The 18,626-nt window shown below is 35.4% G+C and overlaps 2 protein-coding genes across 4 annotated transcripts; both read left to right on the forward strand.

Annotated features, from left to right (window-relative positions):
• The first annotated feature begins 225 nt into the window (after positions 1 to 225).
• Positions 226 to 2,838, forward strand: LOC131800324 (uncharacterized). Of its 3 annotated transcripts, none has more exons than XM_059125589.1 (5): positions 230 to 416; positions 554 to 646; positions 2,161 to 2,199; positions 2,298 to 2,327; positions 2,414 to 2,838. In XM_059125589.1, exons 1-5 carry the CDS (start codon positions 360 to 362, stop codon positions 2,558 to 2,560), a joined length of 366 nt encoding a protein of 121 aa, XP_058981572.1. In that variant the 5' UTR covers positions 230 to 359; the 3' UTR covers positions 2,561 to 2,838. The 3 variants fall into 3 exon arrangements, with proteins under 3 accessions (XP_058981573.1, XP_058981572.1, XP_058981571.1); XM_059125588.1 differs by having other exon boundaries at positions 256 to 416; positions 2,298 to 2,336; XM_059125590.1 differs by lacking the exon at positions 2,298 to 2,327 and having other exon boundaries at positions 226 to 416.
• A 5,775-nt stretch (positions 2,839 to 8,613) lies between these two features.
• On the forward strand, positions 8,614 to 18,284 carry LOC101900267 (coiled-coil domain-containing protein 170). Its single transcript, XM_005184127.4, has 6 exons — positions 8,614 to 9,095; positions 13,795 to 13,908; positions 13,968 to 14,783; positions 16,546 to 16,923; positions 17,078 to 17,608; positions 17,668 to 18,284. Exons 1-6 carry the CDS (start codon positions 9,006 to 9,008, stop codon positions 18,184 to 18,186), a joined length of 2,448 nt encoding a protein of 815 aa, XP_005184184.1. The 5' UTR covers positions 8,614 to 9,005; the 3' UTR covers positions 18,187 to 18,284.
• Positions 18,285 to 18,626: the final 342 nt, after the last annotated feature.

Genomic DNA, 18,626 nt, shown 5'->3' on the forward strand with positions numbered 1-18,626 from the left:
GTCACAACTTAGTTTAGGGGCGCACTCAAGAATACAACTTATTCCAAAATTATCACCCAAATCGTATTCATAGTTCAAGAAGTTATCAATGGGATAGTCTCAAACTCACACTCAAACATATTTGAAAAGAAAATCGAAAAAACTGAATAGTTATGCCGCGGATTTCGTTGTCTATTTTTTTTTTCCAAAACATATTTGGTGATAAGAACGACCCCATGATTGAATCATAAAATCTGCATTTCCAATGGTTGTGAGTGGTTTTTTTTTTGACAAAAATTTTGAAATAAAAGTCAGTGTCAAAATTTTAAGCACTCAGAGTTAATTCCTCTTCAGACCTTAACTAAACTCGAAAGAAAAAAATGGCCGGTGCCTTGAAATACGTTTTCGTAGCTGTAGCTATCTTCTGCTACATGCAGGTATGTTTTGAAATAAAAGTGAAGTGAAAAATGGAAAAGTGAAAATGTCCTGCCAGGATAACTGTGCTACTCATAAAGTGAAAATGAAAATGTGGAATTGAAACAGTGGATAATGGGAATTTCTTTTGTAATTTTAGCAAGCTGAGATGGCCCGCTTGCCACGCAACACCGGTGCCGAACCAGCTCTGCCCGCAAACATCTTCGAAGCTTTCACCAAGCCTGAATTCTGGGTAAGTTAATGTCAGAAAAAATTTAAATTAGAAAATAATAGATTTTAAAAAGCAAATATAGAATGGAGTCAGTGAGAAAGATATAAAATAAAAATTATGAAAATAAAAATTAAAAACTTTTAATTAAAAATAAAATTTAAAAATTCAAATTTACAATTTGGAAATAGAAATAAAAAAAATCCGAATATTACAAAAATAAATGAAAAAAAATTAAAATAATTAATTTCAATAATTTTTAAACAAAATGAAAAAAAAAAACAATTTTAACAATTTTGAAAAAAAAAAAAAACAATAAATACAGTAACAAAAACAAAATAAATTTTGAATAAAAAAAGAAAAAAACTATTTTTCCTATTTTTTTAAAACTGACATCTTTCTAGACTTTCCAATTCTAGAAGAGCGTATACGGTCTTCAATCCTTCAATAAAAGGGCTTTAGGTGTTCTTCTAACCATATAAGAGTTTCCTAGGACCTTCTAGACATTAAGAAGGTCTTCTATGAATGGAAGAGCCTTGGAAGCTCTTCTAAGAATAGAAGATCCTTAGAAGTTATTCTATGAATAGAGGATCCTTAGAAGCTCTTCTACATATAGAAGGCTAGATGGCCCTCAGAAGCTCTTCTATGACCAGAAGACCTTCAGAAGCTCTTCTATGGCTAGATGGCCTTCAGAAGCTCTTCTATGGTTAGAAGGCCTTTAGAAGCTCTTCTATTGCTAAAAGGCCTCAGAATCTCTTCTATGCGAAGAAGAGCCTCTGAAGCTCTTCCATGGCTAGAAGAGCCTCTGAAGCTCTTCCATGGCTAGAAGAGCCTCTGAAGCTCTTCCAGGGCTAGAAGAGCCTCCGAAGCTCTTCTAGGGCTAGAAGAGCCTCTGAAGCTCTTCTATGGCTAGAAGAGCCTCTGAAGCTCTTCTATGGCTAGAATAGCCTCTGAAGCTCTTCTATGGCTAGAATAGCCTCTGAACCTCATCCATGGCTAGAAGAGCCTCTGAACCTCTTCTATTGCTAGAATAGCCTCTGAGGCTCTTCTATGGCCAGTAGAGTCTCTGAAGCTCTTCTATGGCTAGAAGAGTCTCTCAAGCTCTTCTATGCCTAGAAGAGCCTCTGAAGCTCTCCTATGGCTAGAAGAGCCTCTGAAGCCTTTCTGTAGCTAGAAGAGCCTCAATAGAAGGCCTTGTGAAGCTCTTCTATCAATAGAAGGCCTTCCGAAGCTCTTCTCGGGCTAGAAGGCCTTCCGAAGCTCTTCTCGGGCTAGAAGACCTTCTGCAGCTCTTCTCGGGCTAGAAGACCTTCTGCAGCTCTTCTAGAGCTAGAAAACCTTCTGAAGCCTCTCTTCGGCTAAAAGACCTTCTGAAGCTTCTCTACGGCTAAAAGACCTTCTGAAGCTTCTCTACGGCCAGAAGACCTTCTGAAGGTGTTTTAGCTACCCAAGGTCTTCTACTTGTTTATGTTTATTCAGATTCTAAAATTTGATTTTTAATAACCCATTTCTTTTTTTTTTTCTTTTCATGACTTTAGAACTCCCTCTCCAAGAACATCTCTGATGCTTTCACTGAAGTAAGTATAGACTTCTGAACATAAATTATTTAAAATAAAAATAAGTAGAAGAAACACTTATACTAACGTATTTCTCTCTCGTTTTTCTTTCTTTGTAGGAAAACTTGAAGAAATACGGCATCCGCCCGGTAACTCTTGTAATTTCCTTGTTTTAACCCTTTATCTTTTGACATTTATTTATTTTTGCTTTTGTCTTTTTCGTTGCGTCCTTTAGGAGGATGTTAAGGAAGGTTTCGCCAAGGTCCAAGAAAATGTCCAAACTGGTTTCGCTGAATTGCAAAAGAACGTCAACAACTTGCTCGAACAAAACCAACCCGCTGCTGCCGCCGACGCCAAGCCCAAGAAGCAAAAGACCAAGTAAATACTTTCACTCAAGAGGCTAAATGTTTGTTTATAGATCGTGTTTTTTATGAATAAATGTTTATTTTTTTTATAAAATAAATTACTTTAGTTGATTTTTTCATCTTTTATGCAGTTGGTTTTAAGAAAAATTACAAAAAAAAAACGTCATTCAAATATTTTATTTAATTTCTAGTTTTTAGTTTTTTTTTTTTTTAAGTTAAGAAAAAAAATAAGAAACAAAAAATGTCTTTTATAAATATGTTTGTTAAATAAACTTTTGTTTAATTAGTACTAGAATTACTTGTTTTATTATTAAAGTCCTTTCGAAGGACCTGCATACCAATAAATGTGGATTTTTTAAAGAATATTTTTCCAAGGACCAATAAACGTGGATTTTTTATAAGAATATTTTTTCCAAGAACCAAAAACGTGGATTTTTTAAATAATACTTTTTCCAAGGACCAATAAACGTGGATTTTTAAAGAATATTTTTCCCAAGGACCAATAAACGTGGATTTTTTAAAGCATATTTTTTCAAGGACCTCCACAACAATTAACGAGGATTTTTAAAGAATATTTTTTCAAGGACCACAAAATGTGGTAAGCAATTAACGATGATTTTTTAAGGAATATTTTTTCGAAGAGCAATAATCGTGGATTTTTTAAGAATATTTTTTCAACACCCAATAAACGTGGATTTTTTAAAGAATATTTTTTCAACACCCAATAAACGTGGATTTTTTAAAGAATATTTTTTCAACACCCAATAAACGTGGATTTTTTAAGAATATTTTTTCAACACCCAATAAACGTGGATTTTTTAAAGAATATTTTTTCAACACCCAATAAACGTGGATTTTTTAAAGAATATTTTTTCAAGGGCCAATATACGTGGGTTTTTAAAGAATATTTTTTCAAGGACCTTCAGACCAATGAACGTGGATTTTTTGAAGAATATTTTTTCAAGGACCTTCAGACCAATAAACGTGAATTTTTTAAAAAATATTTTTTTACGGGCCCTTCAAACCAATAAACGTGGATTTTTTAAAAAATATTTTTTTAGGGACCTTCAAACCAATAAACGTGGATTTTTTAAAAAATATTTTTTTAGGGACCTTCAAACCAATAAACGTGGATTTTTTAAAAAATATTTTTTAGGGACCTTCAAACCAATAAACGTGGATTTTTTAAAAAATATTTTTTTAGGGACCTTCAAACCAATAAACGTGGATTTTTTAAAAAATATTTTTTAGGGACCTTCAAACCAATAAACGTGGATTTTTTAAAAAATATTTTTTAGGGACCTTCAAACCAATAAACGTGGATTTTTTAAAGAATATATTTTCAAGGATTTTCAGACCAACAAACGTGGATTTTTTTAAGAATATTTTTTCAAGGATCAATAAATGTGGATTTTTTTAAAGAATAGTTTTTTTAAACGGGGATTTTTTAAAGAATATTTTTTTAAGGACCTTCAGACCAATAAGTGTGGATGTTTTAAAGAATATATTTTTTCAAGGACCTTCAGACCAATAAGTGTGGATTTTTTAAAGAATATTTTATTGAATATTGAAACTTTTCAAACTGTTCATAAAACACTAACTCCAGACGCCTGTTGAGTAACAACAATTTCCTTGGTAACACCCCTCTGTTATTTCCAAATATCCCATTATGTTAGAAAATGTTTTCCCCCACACAAATCCCGATAACAAATCGATTCCTTTATTGGCATTTATTGGCAAAACATAGAATAAATAAAACAAAAATTTTTTGCGCAAATTTGCAAGATCTCAATTTCTTTTAAAAATTTAAAATTTTCTTTTAACCTTCCATTACAATGTCCTCGCATTCCGGCAACACCGAAGAAGATTGGTTAATATTTGAAGTTCTGTGCGGTTCCTTGGCCTCCATTCCTCGCCAGTCAACGACAATTGACAAGGTAACAGTTTCACCGGTAAGTTTTTCTTCAAACAATTCTTTCAAGGCTACCAGCCGGGTGGTGCTTGTGAATCACTTAAAAGAAAAATGTTCGTCATAAAAACACATTTTCTTTAATAGTGTTTTTGTTTCTGTGAAATTCCGCGAAATGGAAAATATTTTCTGAGTCACGTTATTTAATGTTCATCTATCGGGTGTATATTTGTTGTTGTTAGTTTTTGGAAAATGGTTTTCCATTTCATTGTGTGTTTTGTTTTCTCTTTTGCTTTTTTTCTTTATTTGCCTATTGAACTTCCTTATTTGTTTGTAATTTGTAAGCAATTTGTTGCTTATCAACAACAACTAAGCAACAAAGGTAACAACTAACGGACAAACAAAATTGGTAAATTTGCAAAACTACATTGCCAGGCGATATCTTCAGTTAGGTGAAGTGTTTGGTACCTAACGTCGTTTGTCCGATGAATATGTGAAGCAGCATTAAGGTCATGTTCAAAGGTATGGAAAACTCCAATTGGATGAGATTGTGTTCAATTCGAGTAATAGTTCCAAACTCCCAAAAAGGCAATATCAGTCCAATCATTCTGGTACCTCCCCCACAAAAGTTCAATATTTCCACAGAAAATGATTTACTTTATAGAACAGGAAAATATCATCCAATTTTTTGAGGACTTTGCAAATCCCAATTTTTTTGTCAGTGTTAGATCAGGCACGAAAATTGATTATATTGGCCAAATTTCGCACATCTCAAGGTCTGGTGTAAAGGTGAAATATATCGGTCCATTCCTTCTGGTATCTCCCCCACATATCCAAAATCACCTCAATATCAAATTTTAGGATTCCAGCCTTATCCCTTCACTCAATACCAAATTTAGTACCATTTAGTACAAATATAGGTCGCATTTCCGAAACTAACTCCATATCTCTATTTCAGATACCGACAGAGACCTCAATGCTAAATTTCGTGATTCCAGCCCTTTACATTCAGGCAATACCAAATTTAGTAACATTTAGTATAATTTTAGTACTGATTGTAAAATCGTTCCATATTTCAATTCTAGACACCAATTGTTATAAAATTCCATTGTTTCATTACTTTTCGTACAATCAAAGTACGCATTTTCAAAACCAATTCCATATTTCAATCTCAGGTACCAACAGTGACATCTACATTAAATTTCAGCCGTAAACTTTCACCCAATTTAATACAATTATAGAACGCATATCCACAATCAGCTCCTTCTCTCAACTATAGACACCAACAGTGACATCCACAAGAAATTTCAGGATTCCAGCTCTATTCCGTCACCCAATACGAAATCTAGTACATTTTAGTACTTTTCGTACAATTATAGTACACATTTCCAAAACAACCTCCATATCACTCCCAAATACCCAAAAAGCCTTAGTATCATGTTTCAGGTTTCCAGGCATATTCCTTCACTCAATACCAAATTTAGTAGCTTTGAAAACTTTTCGTATAATTATAGTACAAATTTCCAAAATCACTTCTCCATCTCAATTCCAGATACTAACAGAGACCTCATTATTAAATTTGAAAATTCCAGCTCTATACACTACCCAATACCAAATTTAGAACCATTTAGTACTTTTCGTACAACCATACTTCGCATTTCCAAACCCCCGCCAAATCTCAAACACAGATACCATCTAAATATCATATTTCAGAATCTTATCTCTATCCCTTCACCCAATGTCAAATTTAGTACCATTCAGTACTTTTCGTACACTTATAGTGCGAATTTCCAAAACCACATCCACATGTCCAGGCTACACATAAACAGCGATTCTAATACGAATTTTAAGATTTTAAGCGCTATCTGTTCACCCAATACCAAATTGTACCAAACATAGTACTATTTAGTACTTTTCGTGCACTTGTGGTAAATATTTCCAAAACCACCACTTTATCACCAACTTTATCCTTTTACCTAAATCCAAACTGTTCCAAATCGTAAGTCAAAGTTATTTTCCAACTTTGATTTTCATACCAAATTTCAAGTTTTTAGCTCTATCCGTTTACCAAATACTAAATGGTCCAATTTAGAAGTTTAGTACCAATTTTGAACTTTTCGTTTTATATACATATATCCAGCACTCCATCAGCGACTCTCATTTTAAATTTCAAGATACCAGCTCTATTGATTCACCACAATTCCACAAATGTTCATAACTACCTACATCGTAGAATCAAATAGAAATTTTATTTCCAAATTTCAGAGATCCAACCCTATCGGTTCTCTCAGAATTTAAATTGTACCAAATTTAGTCCCATTTAGTACACATAAGTACAAATTTCCATAACTACCTACGTACCCCAATCCCACACTCCCAAATCCAAATTTTACAATAGAAATCTTATTTTCAATGTGTACCAAATTTAGTAAACATAAGTACGAATTTCCAAAACTACCCATATACCTGAGTCCTACAATGCATAGTAAACATATTTCAGGATTCCAACTCTATCGGTTTTCCTAAAATTTAAGTTGTACCAAATTTAGTATACATAAGTACGAATTTCCAATACTACCTACAAACCTCAGCTCCATGATGAAATAGTAATCTTACTTCCAAATTTCAGAATTCCATGTTTGGTACCATTTAGTACTATTCGTGCACAAATTACGAAAACTACATCCATATCCCAATCCTATACTCTGCCAGTAATGTTAATTTCAAATTTCAAAATTCCTGCTCCATCCGCTCCTCCATAGTCGAATTATACCAAATTTTGTACCATTTAGTACTTTAAGTATAAATTTTCAAATTTACCTCCTTTCATCGACCGTCAAATTAAATTTTATTCCAATTCCAAATTTCAAATTTTTAGCTCTATCCGTTCACATGATACGATTTGGTAAATATAGTACATTTTAGTACTTTTCATACACTTAGAGTGCGAATTTCCAAATAACCCTTTGGTACATTCATCATACACATCATCGATGACAATCTTTTAAAGAGTTCTAGCTCTAATGGTTTGGAAAATACGAAGGGTAAAAAATCTTTTTAGTATTTTGGTACCGTCCTAGTACAAATTTCCGAAAGCCCAGCCCTCGGACTAAGTATGACCCTCACCAACATTTCAAGATTATGGCTTCAGTCGTTTCGTCTGGGCGTTGATGAATCGTTAAATCAGTCAGTAACTCAATTACTTTAATGTTTTATTAATACCGGCATATCTTGAAGATAAACATCTGTCGACAAACCTACAGATATGTTCTAACTTGTTTTTACAGGTCTTAACCAGAATTTACCAGGATAAGACCTTTAATTTGCCATATCTTCATAAATGTAGGTCCACTCCTCGTAAAATCCCAATATAAGTAAGGGGAACTCGTTCGCGTAAAAATGTCAGTGTTACCATTTTCAAATTGGTTTTTGTAAGGGTACCAAAAGTTCGACCCAGTCGAACTAAATCCTTTGTTTATTTGTACTTTATGAACTCTAAATGAGCACCCCAATTATGCTCCATTTCGTATACATGAAATATTGTTACCAAAAATTGCATTAATATTCATCCATTATGGCGATCCAAAGCAGAACGTCTGAGTTCCCTAACCACAAACTAAATACTTCACCGTTTAACCAGAAATTCTCTAACTCTTATCCCGGCACAATCAACATAACTTTATTTATGCTCTGGCAATTGTTTGTACATTTATCAAATTTCAGTGGAAAGAAAAAACAAACTTGGCTTTGCTTTGCATGTTCCGCCATTCTTCATTGTTGTATCCTTTTTTTACACTGGCGCTATTTTCACCAGTTGTTGATTTTTGCCTCCTCCTTGGCGTTGCTATCGAGTGAATGACCCAAATAATTGTTGAAGTAATAAACAAAACAGACAAAAAACCAACAAAAAACGAAGCGATGCCATTGAGCTTAATTTTTAGACAGGGCACCACCCCACCACTACTCATTTCTGGTTAAATATTTTGCCAACGAATGGAAAAATTACTCCAAACTAGAGGTGATTTTTTCACTGACTTACGATTGTCTGTCATTCAAGGAAACGGAACCAACACAACATAACTTTACACATAACAAAGGCAACAACACTATAACATGGAAAACAAGGATTCACATTGCCAACAACGACAACAACAACATAATTGTGTGCTTGATATGTTGTTGTAAATTCCTAAAGTTAATTTTATGTGATTTTTATGCCTTTGGCAACCGATTTTTGTTTCGTTGCTGAGAAGGCCTTTGCAGGATATTTCCATAACTCTATGCAATTTTCCACACTACCATAGTTCCCAACAAACTATCATCGATGGCTGGTCGCAGTCGTAGTCGTTCGCTTAGTGTCTGATTTAATTTGTAGTTATTTGTGCCAAGCCTCGGCCTCTTCGGTGTAATTTCGTTTATGACCATCAAAGGATTAGGCAAACCCCTTGGACGATAATTAAATTTCGCTTTCGTAATTTCGCTGGAATTGAAACGGAAAATCGTTTTGCGGGCGGTTTGGTTAACAAAGTGACTGAATAAAAAATCTCTTCAAAATGCCTTTGGATAACGACCACAATCATCATCTGCATCATCATCATGTGGATATCAGTGGATTATCACCGCATCATCATCACCATCATTTGGTAAAGTTTGTACACAAAAAAAAAACAAGTGGAAATACATTGTGACAATTACTATCTCGTCAAGATGCTATTAAAAAATATCTCTGAATATTTCCCGAAATGATAATCTTAAAAAAAAAAAATCATATATTTTTCCCAGAAAAAAGCAAATTTTGTTATTTTTTCCCTAAAAATATTGCTAATAAAATAAAGGAACTTAACCGAAAAAAAAAAACATTTTTTAGAAAATATTCATTATTTCCAAAAAAGTGCCGTAAAACAGAGTGGTTATTTTTTTGAAAAAAAATATTCTCAAAATGTATTAACTAAAAATTGTTCATGAAAATGTTCGTAATTTTGGAATTTTTCAGCTGAAGCCTTTAGTAAAATTTATTATAACGAGAGTTTTTGAAAAAAAAAAAAAATAAAATTCCAAAAAAATTAAAATTCAAGAATATTTCCAGAAAATATATTCTAAAGAAACCCAAAAATTGTTCATTAAAATGTTGGTAATTTTGGAATTTTTCAGCTAAATCCTTTAGAAAAATTTACCATAAAACTAACGAGAGTTATTGAAAAAAAATTCCGACAAAAATTAAAATTCAAGAATATTTCCAGAAAAAATATTCTAAAGGAATCCAAAAATTGTTCGTGAAAATGTTTGCAATTTTGGCGTTTTTCAGCTAAAGCCTTTAGAAAAATTTATCATAAAACTAACGAGAGTTATTGAAAAAAAATTCCAAAAAATTAAAATTCAAGAATATTTCCAGAAAAAATATTCTAAAGGAACCCAAAAATTGTTCGTGAAAATGTTCGTAATTTTGGAATTTTTCAGCTAAACCCTTTAGAAAAATTTATCATAAAACTAACAAGAGTTTTTGAAAAAAAAAAAATAAAATTCCGAAAAAAAAATAATATTCAAAAAAATTTCCGGAAAAAATATTCTAAAGGAACCCAAAAATTGTTCATGAAAATGTTCGTAATTTTGGAATTTTTCAGCTAAATCCTTTAGAAAAATTTATCATAAAACTAACTAGAGTTATTGAAAAAAAATTCCAAAAAAAAAAAATTCAAGAATATTTCCAGAATATTCCAAATATTCTAAAGGAACCCAAAAATTGTTCGTGAAAATGATTGCAATTTTGGCGTTTTTCAGCTAAAGGCTATTTAGGTCAGACCCTGTGTTTCAATTTTCATGTTTTTCATTCATTATTAGGGAATTATGAGAAAATAATCTTCCTCTAGGACCTTTAAATTTCCGAAAACTTTTCCTAAAAATGTTAAAGATTACTTCCTGAAAAACATTCATTAAATCGACAATTATTTCCTAAAAAAAAATATTCTTAAAAATAAAATCTGCAAAAATGCTCTGTTTGTTCTTTAACAAATTATTCTTACGAATATATGTTTGTTCGTCCCTGAAAATATTCTTAGAAATCCATGAACATAAATGTGTTGATTTAAAAACAAAAATACACAAAAAATTGTTCCGAAAAAATTTAATAAATGAGTTGTATTTAAACATGTTTAAAGTATCAGTCGGTTTTGCAGACAGATGTATACCCTCAGCCAATGATCGATTATTTATATATATTTTGACTTCAGCAACGATTATTAAAATTGTTCACCCTCTATGGAGCACGTTCCGAAGGAATGGAGTAATATTGTCCATTTGATATCGGACCTAAATAAATATGATAAAAATATTGCGACGTGCCAGGTTTGGACTATATCGAGTGCTTCCCTACGGATAATTATTTTTTATGGGGGACGCACCCGGTTTCCCGTATATTTGACCTAAGAGTCCGAGTCCGAGACCCGGATTAGATCCGGATCTACTAAGCCAATATGAACAAACTACTAAAAATACATATACAAGACGTATACAAATTAAGGGGTTATTCAAAACAATCCGAAATTTTATGAAACCCCCAAAAAGTCAAAATAGGGTCCATTTTGGTAGTCCAAAAAATACGCACTAAATTATAGCTTACACTCTAACCTAGCTACAAAATTTGCTATTATCATTCTTGTATCCAACCCGAGACCGGACAACCCGATTCTACATCGAACCAAAGTTTTTCCTAAATTTGATTCTTTTTTAAAGCAGGCTTCCTTCGGTCGGGGCTTGAGATTTTCCTCGTCCGTGTTCAAAGACCATTATCTCTCAATCCAAGAAATATAATAACACATATTTTGCCATTTTGGAAAATTTGTAGTGTCAACAATAGTCTTGCATATATTTCATGGACTCCAAACATGGGACCTTTTTCAACTTTTAAAGGATTTTTTAAAAAATCAGGTTACAAAAACTTACCTCAGGAAGAAATTAAAAAAAATCTGTTATATTTTACTAAACTAGAGGTAAGCCGAAAAAAGTAAAAAGCTCGTTACTTCGGTCGGGTCGAACTTTCAATACCCCTCATCATTGAAAAGGAACATTCAAAATGTTAAAAAGATTCCGTTGGAGAACGCCTCTGTAATTTTAAAAATTGTAAATATCAGGTGTTGCGCTTTTATGGGGATATAAAAAACGTGGTACTTTACGGTAATTTATCAGCCAGAGAAGGTGGTGCCTATTACGAACTTAAGTTTAAGTTAATTAGGCTGAAAAATGTGGTTAAAATTGTCAAAATAACGAAGGTACGGTATTGGAAGGTACCGTTTTATGCGTGACAATTTTCTGTCGTAGGAAGCAGTGCCCGTTGCGAACTTTAAATTCCGAATTTGAAATAATTCTGGTGAAAAGTGTGACAAAAATAGTCAAAATACCGAATAAAGGGAGCTGCAGTTATATGTGAGCGATACGAATATTGTAGATTCTGTCATAAGTGATAGTCCCTATTACGAAATCCAAGTACCAAATTTGAAACAATTCCGGAGAGAAATGTAACACAAATCATCAAAATGCCGAATATCTGGATGTACAGTTATATGGGGTCTAAACCACAACGTGGACATATATAGCCCATTTTCAATACCAAAAGTCCTGCAGTCAGACCTAAAACACATCTGAGTAAAATTTTTCCAAAAATAATAAATATCATATTCACATATCTTCTGAGAATGATATAGTTATACCAAGTTTGAAAAGAACTGCTGAGTATTGAATGTTGTGAAACTATGTGGGTGGAGGTACCAGAAGAAGTGAATCGATATCTGCCATCTTCACACCTGATATTGTGTTGATAGAAATATTTGGCCGTGTTGGGTTAGAAAATAATCGGATGCTCACTTCAGGTTTTATGAACTTCAGCTTGTTTTTTTTTAATTTCTTGACCTCTTTATGGGGGAAGTAACAGAAGGAGTGAGACGATATATCCAATCAAATAGCAAATTTTGTATTTGTAGAAATATCATCTACCATCTCCATCTACGAACTCGACTTATTTTTGTACCAAATACCAAGTTTACGCCATATCAGATACAACCTTCTACCAGCTAGACAGACAAGCGGAAGGAGGGATCGGATTTGGTCTTGAATCGGATTTGGTCTAAAGGGACATAGGATCTAAAACCGTTATTTCGATGAGACGCGTTTTGGACGCATCAATTGATATATTCCCTCTGAAGCCATATGGCTGAGGATACAAAAAGCCAATAATCGATGGTTAAAATAAATTTGAAAAAAAAAACGCAAAAAAGTTCTTAAAAATATGATATTAGAAAAAAATATTATTAATAATTATCAATTAAATATTCATAAATGGCATATGTAGGATTATTCTTAAAATTCTTAAAAAAACATCATTCTACTTTCAACATTCCTTTACAAAAAATTTTATTTGTAAAACTTTTTTTAGAAAATTCATTCTGAAAATATAATAATAAAAATTGTGCTCCGAATTGATTAATAAGTGTTCACGAAATGGATATGCTAATACAAATCCATGAATCTGTCCCCAAAAATTATTTCAAGAAGCTATGAATCGTTCTTTAAAAACTATTAAAAAAAAAAAACAGTCGCAGACACATTTTTTAAAAATTCGTGAAAATCTTTTTTTTTTTTTTTGTTGTTGCAAAATCGTCAGGCAAAATCCCATTATTGTTGTTTTTATAAAAACAACGTTTGTTTATGAGTGGAGAACGATGGTAATGTTTACCAGGGGGTAAGGCAGGGAATACCTATCCCAGACAAGAAACAAGGGAACTGATGAGGATTGGTGGCTCTTTCCGAAACCTAGGTATTCCCTGCCTTACCCCCTGGTAAACATTACCATCGTTCTCCACTCATAAACAAACGTTGTTTTTATAAAAACAACAATAATGGGATTTTGCCTGACGATTTTGCAACAACAAAATACTATGGTATCCCAAACAAGCAAGCCAAACACTATTCGTGAAAATCCCTAAAAATATCATAAAATATCTTCAAAAATATATTTAAATAAATCCATAAATGCTTTACCTAAAAATCTGCAAATCTATTTTTGAAAAAATAATCGAATATGTCAGGGAAAATGTGAATAAAAATCCAAGAATAAATATTTTTTAAAAATATTTATATTTTTTCAAAAATATTAAAAAATAACGAATTCAATATCAACGAATTTCTTTCTAGAAAATATACAAAAACGTAGTATTTTTAAAAATTCTCTTGTTCTTAAGTATTCACTTCTTGAAAGTATTCTTAAAAGAGTGCGCGAATATTAGTCTTTTTTTAAAATTGTAAAATAAATTTTTACTCTTCTTTTATCTCTTATATTCTATTCCTCTTTAGCTTGACAACAGCTGTGGAAATGCTACGGATCATCATCACAACATTGACTTGGTTACCACACTGCGCAGTGAAATAGCAGCCTTGTCATACAAAAAGGAGAGACTGTCATCAGAGGTAAGTTTATACTCTTCTCCAAAATATAATTTCCTAATTCTCTCCCTATGACATTTTAGCTTTCCGAGACCAAAGCTTCACTGTGCAGTCGTGAATCGGAGGTAGAAAATCTGCGAGCTCAGGCGGCGCGACAAACTGCCCTCATTTCTTCACTACAAAGTCGGCTGCATGCCGCGGAAAATCGAGAAGAATCTGTACAGCAACGCTGCGATTCCACAATACAGACCATACAACGTGAAAAACGATCCGCCGATGAACGCTGCAAGGAATTACTTTCCAAAATTCAACATTTGGAAACCCATTTGGCCAATGAGGAAGCCCAAAAGGAGCAGGCTCGCAACCAGCTATGCGATTTTCTGAAACGTCTCAGTATTTGTTTGGGCATGGAAGCATGCGATAGTGCCACGCTGACAACGGATTGCGTTATTGCCCGTGGAGAGGAGCTGATGACTGAACTGCAAAGGACCAAAGCGAAACTGGCATCAACTTGTGACACTTTGAGCAGCTGTGAAAATGAGTTGTCGAATCTAAAATCGCTATCGAATATTGAAAAACAACGTTTAACGGCTCAGCTGGATAGTACCACCAATCATGAACATGAATTGGAGTCACGTTGTCGCCAATACGAGAGAGACTTGCATTTGAATCGTGATCGTCTAACAGAATCGGAAATTAATGCTGAAAAATTAAAGGAGGAGTTGAGAGGTTTTGAGTCGCGTTGCCATCGCCTGCAAAGTAATTTGGATCGTGTTCAAAGTGATCGTCTTTCGTTCTTGCGATCTTTGGCAAATACTTTGAATATTCCAGAGCCTTGTGAGACATTGATAAAGGATAAGACGAGGGAAATTTTGAATGACAATAAGGCCATGCATTCGGTGAGAAAAGGACGAGGATTTTGTCAAATATTCAAAAATTCTTCTTTAAGAAGATTTTTTTATGATTTTCAATCTACAGCAGACGAGCTGCTAAAGTTCATCAGGTCACAGAAGAACTCCCAAAACTTTTCAGGTTATAGAAGAGCTGCTACAACTCTTCGGGTCACAAAAGAGCTGCTGAAGCTCTTCTGGTTATAGAAGAGCTACTGAAGCTCTTCTGGTTATAGAAGAGCTGCTGAAGCACTTCTGGTTATAGAAGAGCTGCTGAAGCTCTTCTGGTCATAGAAGAGCTGCTGAAGCTTCTCTGATCATAGAAGACCTTTTGAAGCTCCTCTGGTCATAGAAGAGCTGCTGAAGCTTCTCCGATCATAGAAGAGCTGCTGAAGCTCCTCTGGTCATTGCAGAGCTACTGAAGCTCCTCTGGTCATTGCAGAGCTGCTAAAGCTCTTCTGGTCATACAGGAGCTACTAGGGCTCCTCTAGCCATATAAAAGCTACTAGGGCTCCTCTATCCATAGAAGAGCAACTGAAGCTCTTCTACTCAGATAAGAGCTACTGAAGCTCTTCTACTCAGATAAGAGCTACTGAAGCTCTTCTAGCCATAGAATAGCTACTGAAGCCATAGAAGAGCTACTGAAGCTCTTTGAGCCAAAGAAGAGCTACTGAAGCTCTTCTAGCCAGAAAAGACCCACTGAAGCTCTTCTGGTTATAGAAGAGCTGCTGAAGCACTTCTGGTTATAGAAGAGCTGCTGAAGCTCTTCTGGCCAAAGAAGAGCTGCTGAAACCTTTCTGGCCATAGAATAGCTGCTGAAGCTCTTCTGGTCATTGCAGAGCTGCTGAAGCTCTTCTGGGCATTTCAGAACTGCTGAAGCTCTTCTGGGCATTTCAGAACTGCTGAAGCTCTTCTGGCCATAGAAGAGCTGCTGAAGCTCTTCTGGCCAAAGAAGAGCCGCTGAAGCTCTTCTGGTCATTGCAGAGCTGCTGAAGCTCTTCTGGGCATTTCAGAACTGCTGAAGCTCTTCTGGGCATTTCAGAACTGCTGAAGCTCTTCTGGGCATTTCAGAACTGCTGAAGCTCTTCCGGTCATATAAGAGCTACTAGGGCTCCTCTAGCTAAAGAAGAACTGCTGAAGCTGTTTTGGCCATAGAAGAGTTGCTGGAGCTCTTCCAACCATATAAGAGCTGCTGAGGCTATTCTACAGTAGCTCTTCTAGCCATAGAAAAGCTGCTGAAGCCCGTCTGGTCATAGAAGAAACTCTTTTAATCATTAAAGGACTACTGACCCTCTTCTAAACATTGAAGAGCTACTGAAACTCCCCTAACCATTGAAGAGCTACCTGAGCACTTCAAGCCATAGAAGATCTACTGAAGGTCTTCTAGCTTTAAAAGAGCTACTGAATGTCTTCTAGTCATAGAAGATCTGCTGAAGGTCTTCTAGCCATAGAAGATCTACTGAAGTAGCTCTTCTAGCCATAGAAAAGCTGCTGAAGCCCGTCTGGTCATAAAAGAAACTTTTTAACCATTAAAGGACTACTGAATCTCTTCTAAATATTGAAGAGCTACTGAAACTCCCCTAACCATTGAAGAGCTACCTGAGCACTTCTAGTCATAGAAGATCTGCTGAAGATCTTCTAGCCATAGAATTTCTACTGAAGAACTTCTAGCCATAGAAGATCAACAGAAGCTCTTCTAACCATAGAAGATCATAGAAGAACTCCGAAAGATACCTCTCTTATCCCTTATATATTTTTTTCTCTCCTGTAGCAAATCCACTCTCTCCGCGAGCAAATCTCCTGCGAACACAGCAAATTGAAGGAAACCCAGGAGACAACTCAGTGCCGGTTGCGTAACGAAGAGGCTCAGAAATGTGAACTTGAAGAGCGTTTGGAAAAATGTCATGCCGAGATACATAGCTTGCGTAATGACCACTTGGGATTGTCGGAATTCTTGCAACGCTTGGCAAAAGCTTTTCATTTTGGTGAATGTTCCACACCACCAGCCCTGGGTACCGATACAAATATTATGGCTGAGAGTCTGTTGGAGAGGGCGGAACGTTTGGCTGCCGATCATCATCATTTGGTGGACCATGGACACAATCATCACCAGCATCATCATTTGCCGCACATAAGGAGTGCTGATAAGGTAAGGTGTCCAAGTTTTTCAGATTAAGCCAAGATCCTTCTTAAAGAGAACAGATCGGAGCAGGATTTATTTCGATTTTATTTTCAGAAGTTTGGCATTTTTTCAAGAATTAAGTTTTGCTTCAACCATTTACCATTCTCCCCTCTTTATCCAGGGTTGCTGTGACCACCATCACCATGTCCATGCCACAACCAAATTACGCCGAGAACGTTCCTGCCACGATATCCCGCTGAAGGAAACAACCAGCACCCTCTATAATCTGCAACGTAAGGTACGTGTCCTCAAGGAACAGGTACAGAGACGCGATTTACATTTGGAATTACTCAAACGTAAGCTGGCTATTATTGAAGATGGGGCTCGGGGTAAATGTGTTTTGCAGGGCGAGCGGGATGAGGCTGTGTGTCGTGCCAAAAAGGCCAGCAAAGCTGTGGATAAACTTACAGCCCAGCTGGCAGATGCTCGCACCCAGATAGCTGAAGCGAAGGCCCAGCTGGCCGAGGCGGCTGAGTACAAAATCACTGCTCTGGAGAGGGCTCGAAAAATCGATGATCTCACCAATCAATTGTGTGATTTGGAGGAGGAGAAAACTCGACTCATGGCTCAAGTGAGTTCGCTGAAGGAACGTCTGGAATCCATGGAGGAGTCGAATCGAAATAGACGCTGTCGGGATGAGACCTTGATAAATGTAAGTTTTGGTTAAGACCTCTTTAAATGGATTTTTATTAAATTTTTCTATATTTCAAGTCACTCCGCGACGACTTGGAACATGTCCAAAGCCAACTGACCGATGCCAATCATCGCCTGTCGCATTTACAAAATTTCCGCACATCTGTGGCCCGCACGCTGCATTTGCGCGATTTACCCGAAACGGATTTGCTACAGCGCTTGCAGGCCTTGTGCTCCGCCCATCAAGAATTCACTATGCTTTCGAAACGCTATGAAACAGCCTCCCCCATCGGGGATCACCCCTGTCCCCGATTCGATGATCCGGTGCCGCCCTCAAGTCATTGTCGTCCACCACGTTATGATAGTGGAGGACTAGCACCAGCACACCCGACAACAACATCATTGGAACCACCCCATCTCAGCAGCAGCCATCACACTCACACTCATGGACGCCTACGTTCACACAGTCACTCACGCAAACACTCCAAACATTGTGAGGAAACCGAAATAAGTTCCGATGAGCATTTCGATCATCATCGTCTCAACCGTCATCAACCGCATCACAATCATCGAGTTCATCCCCACCGTTATCATTAGGCAGTAGAATTCTAAGTTTAGTTTGTATTTTGATATCTCTGTTAGGTTAACATGATTTTGTAAGATAATAAAAATATTTCTGCTAATTTACAGTTACTCACCGACCGATGCCATCTATTGGCGAAAAGTGAAAACAAAAATAAAAGCTGAATGTATAGCAAAGACAAGACCCTGGGTTATTTATGTAATTGAAATATGGCAACACGGGAGTGGTGAAATGACGTTAACAGCCGTTGGGAATGTAAGGAGGTGGATGTTGAGTAAGAAATAGGGTAGGATATGTTGGGTATGAAGATATAACCGTTTTACCCAGCAAATATACTCATTAAAAATCGGGTTAACAAGGATATATCGCACGAAATTAGTTCTTATTTTCTGGCTACGAAAATCTGATAATTAAGTAATCTAATATAAACGACTTAAGTGTAGATCTTTCAACT

Source organism: Musca domestica, unplaced genomic scaffold (genome assembly GCF_030504385.1).
Source record: "Musca domestica strain aabys unplaced genomic scaffold, Musca_domestica.polishedcontigs.V.1.1 34, whole genome shotgun sequence".
Lineage (NCBI taxonomy): Eukaryota > Metazoa > Arthropoda > Insecta > Diptera > Muscidae > Musca > Musca domestica.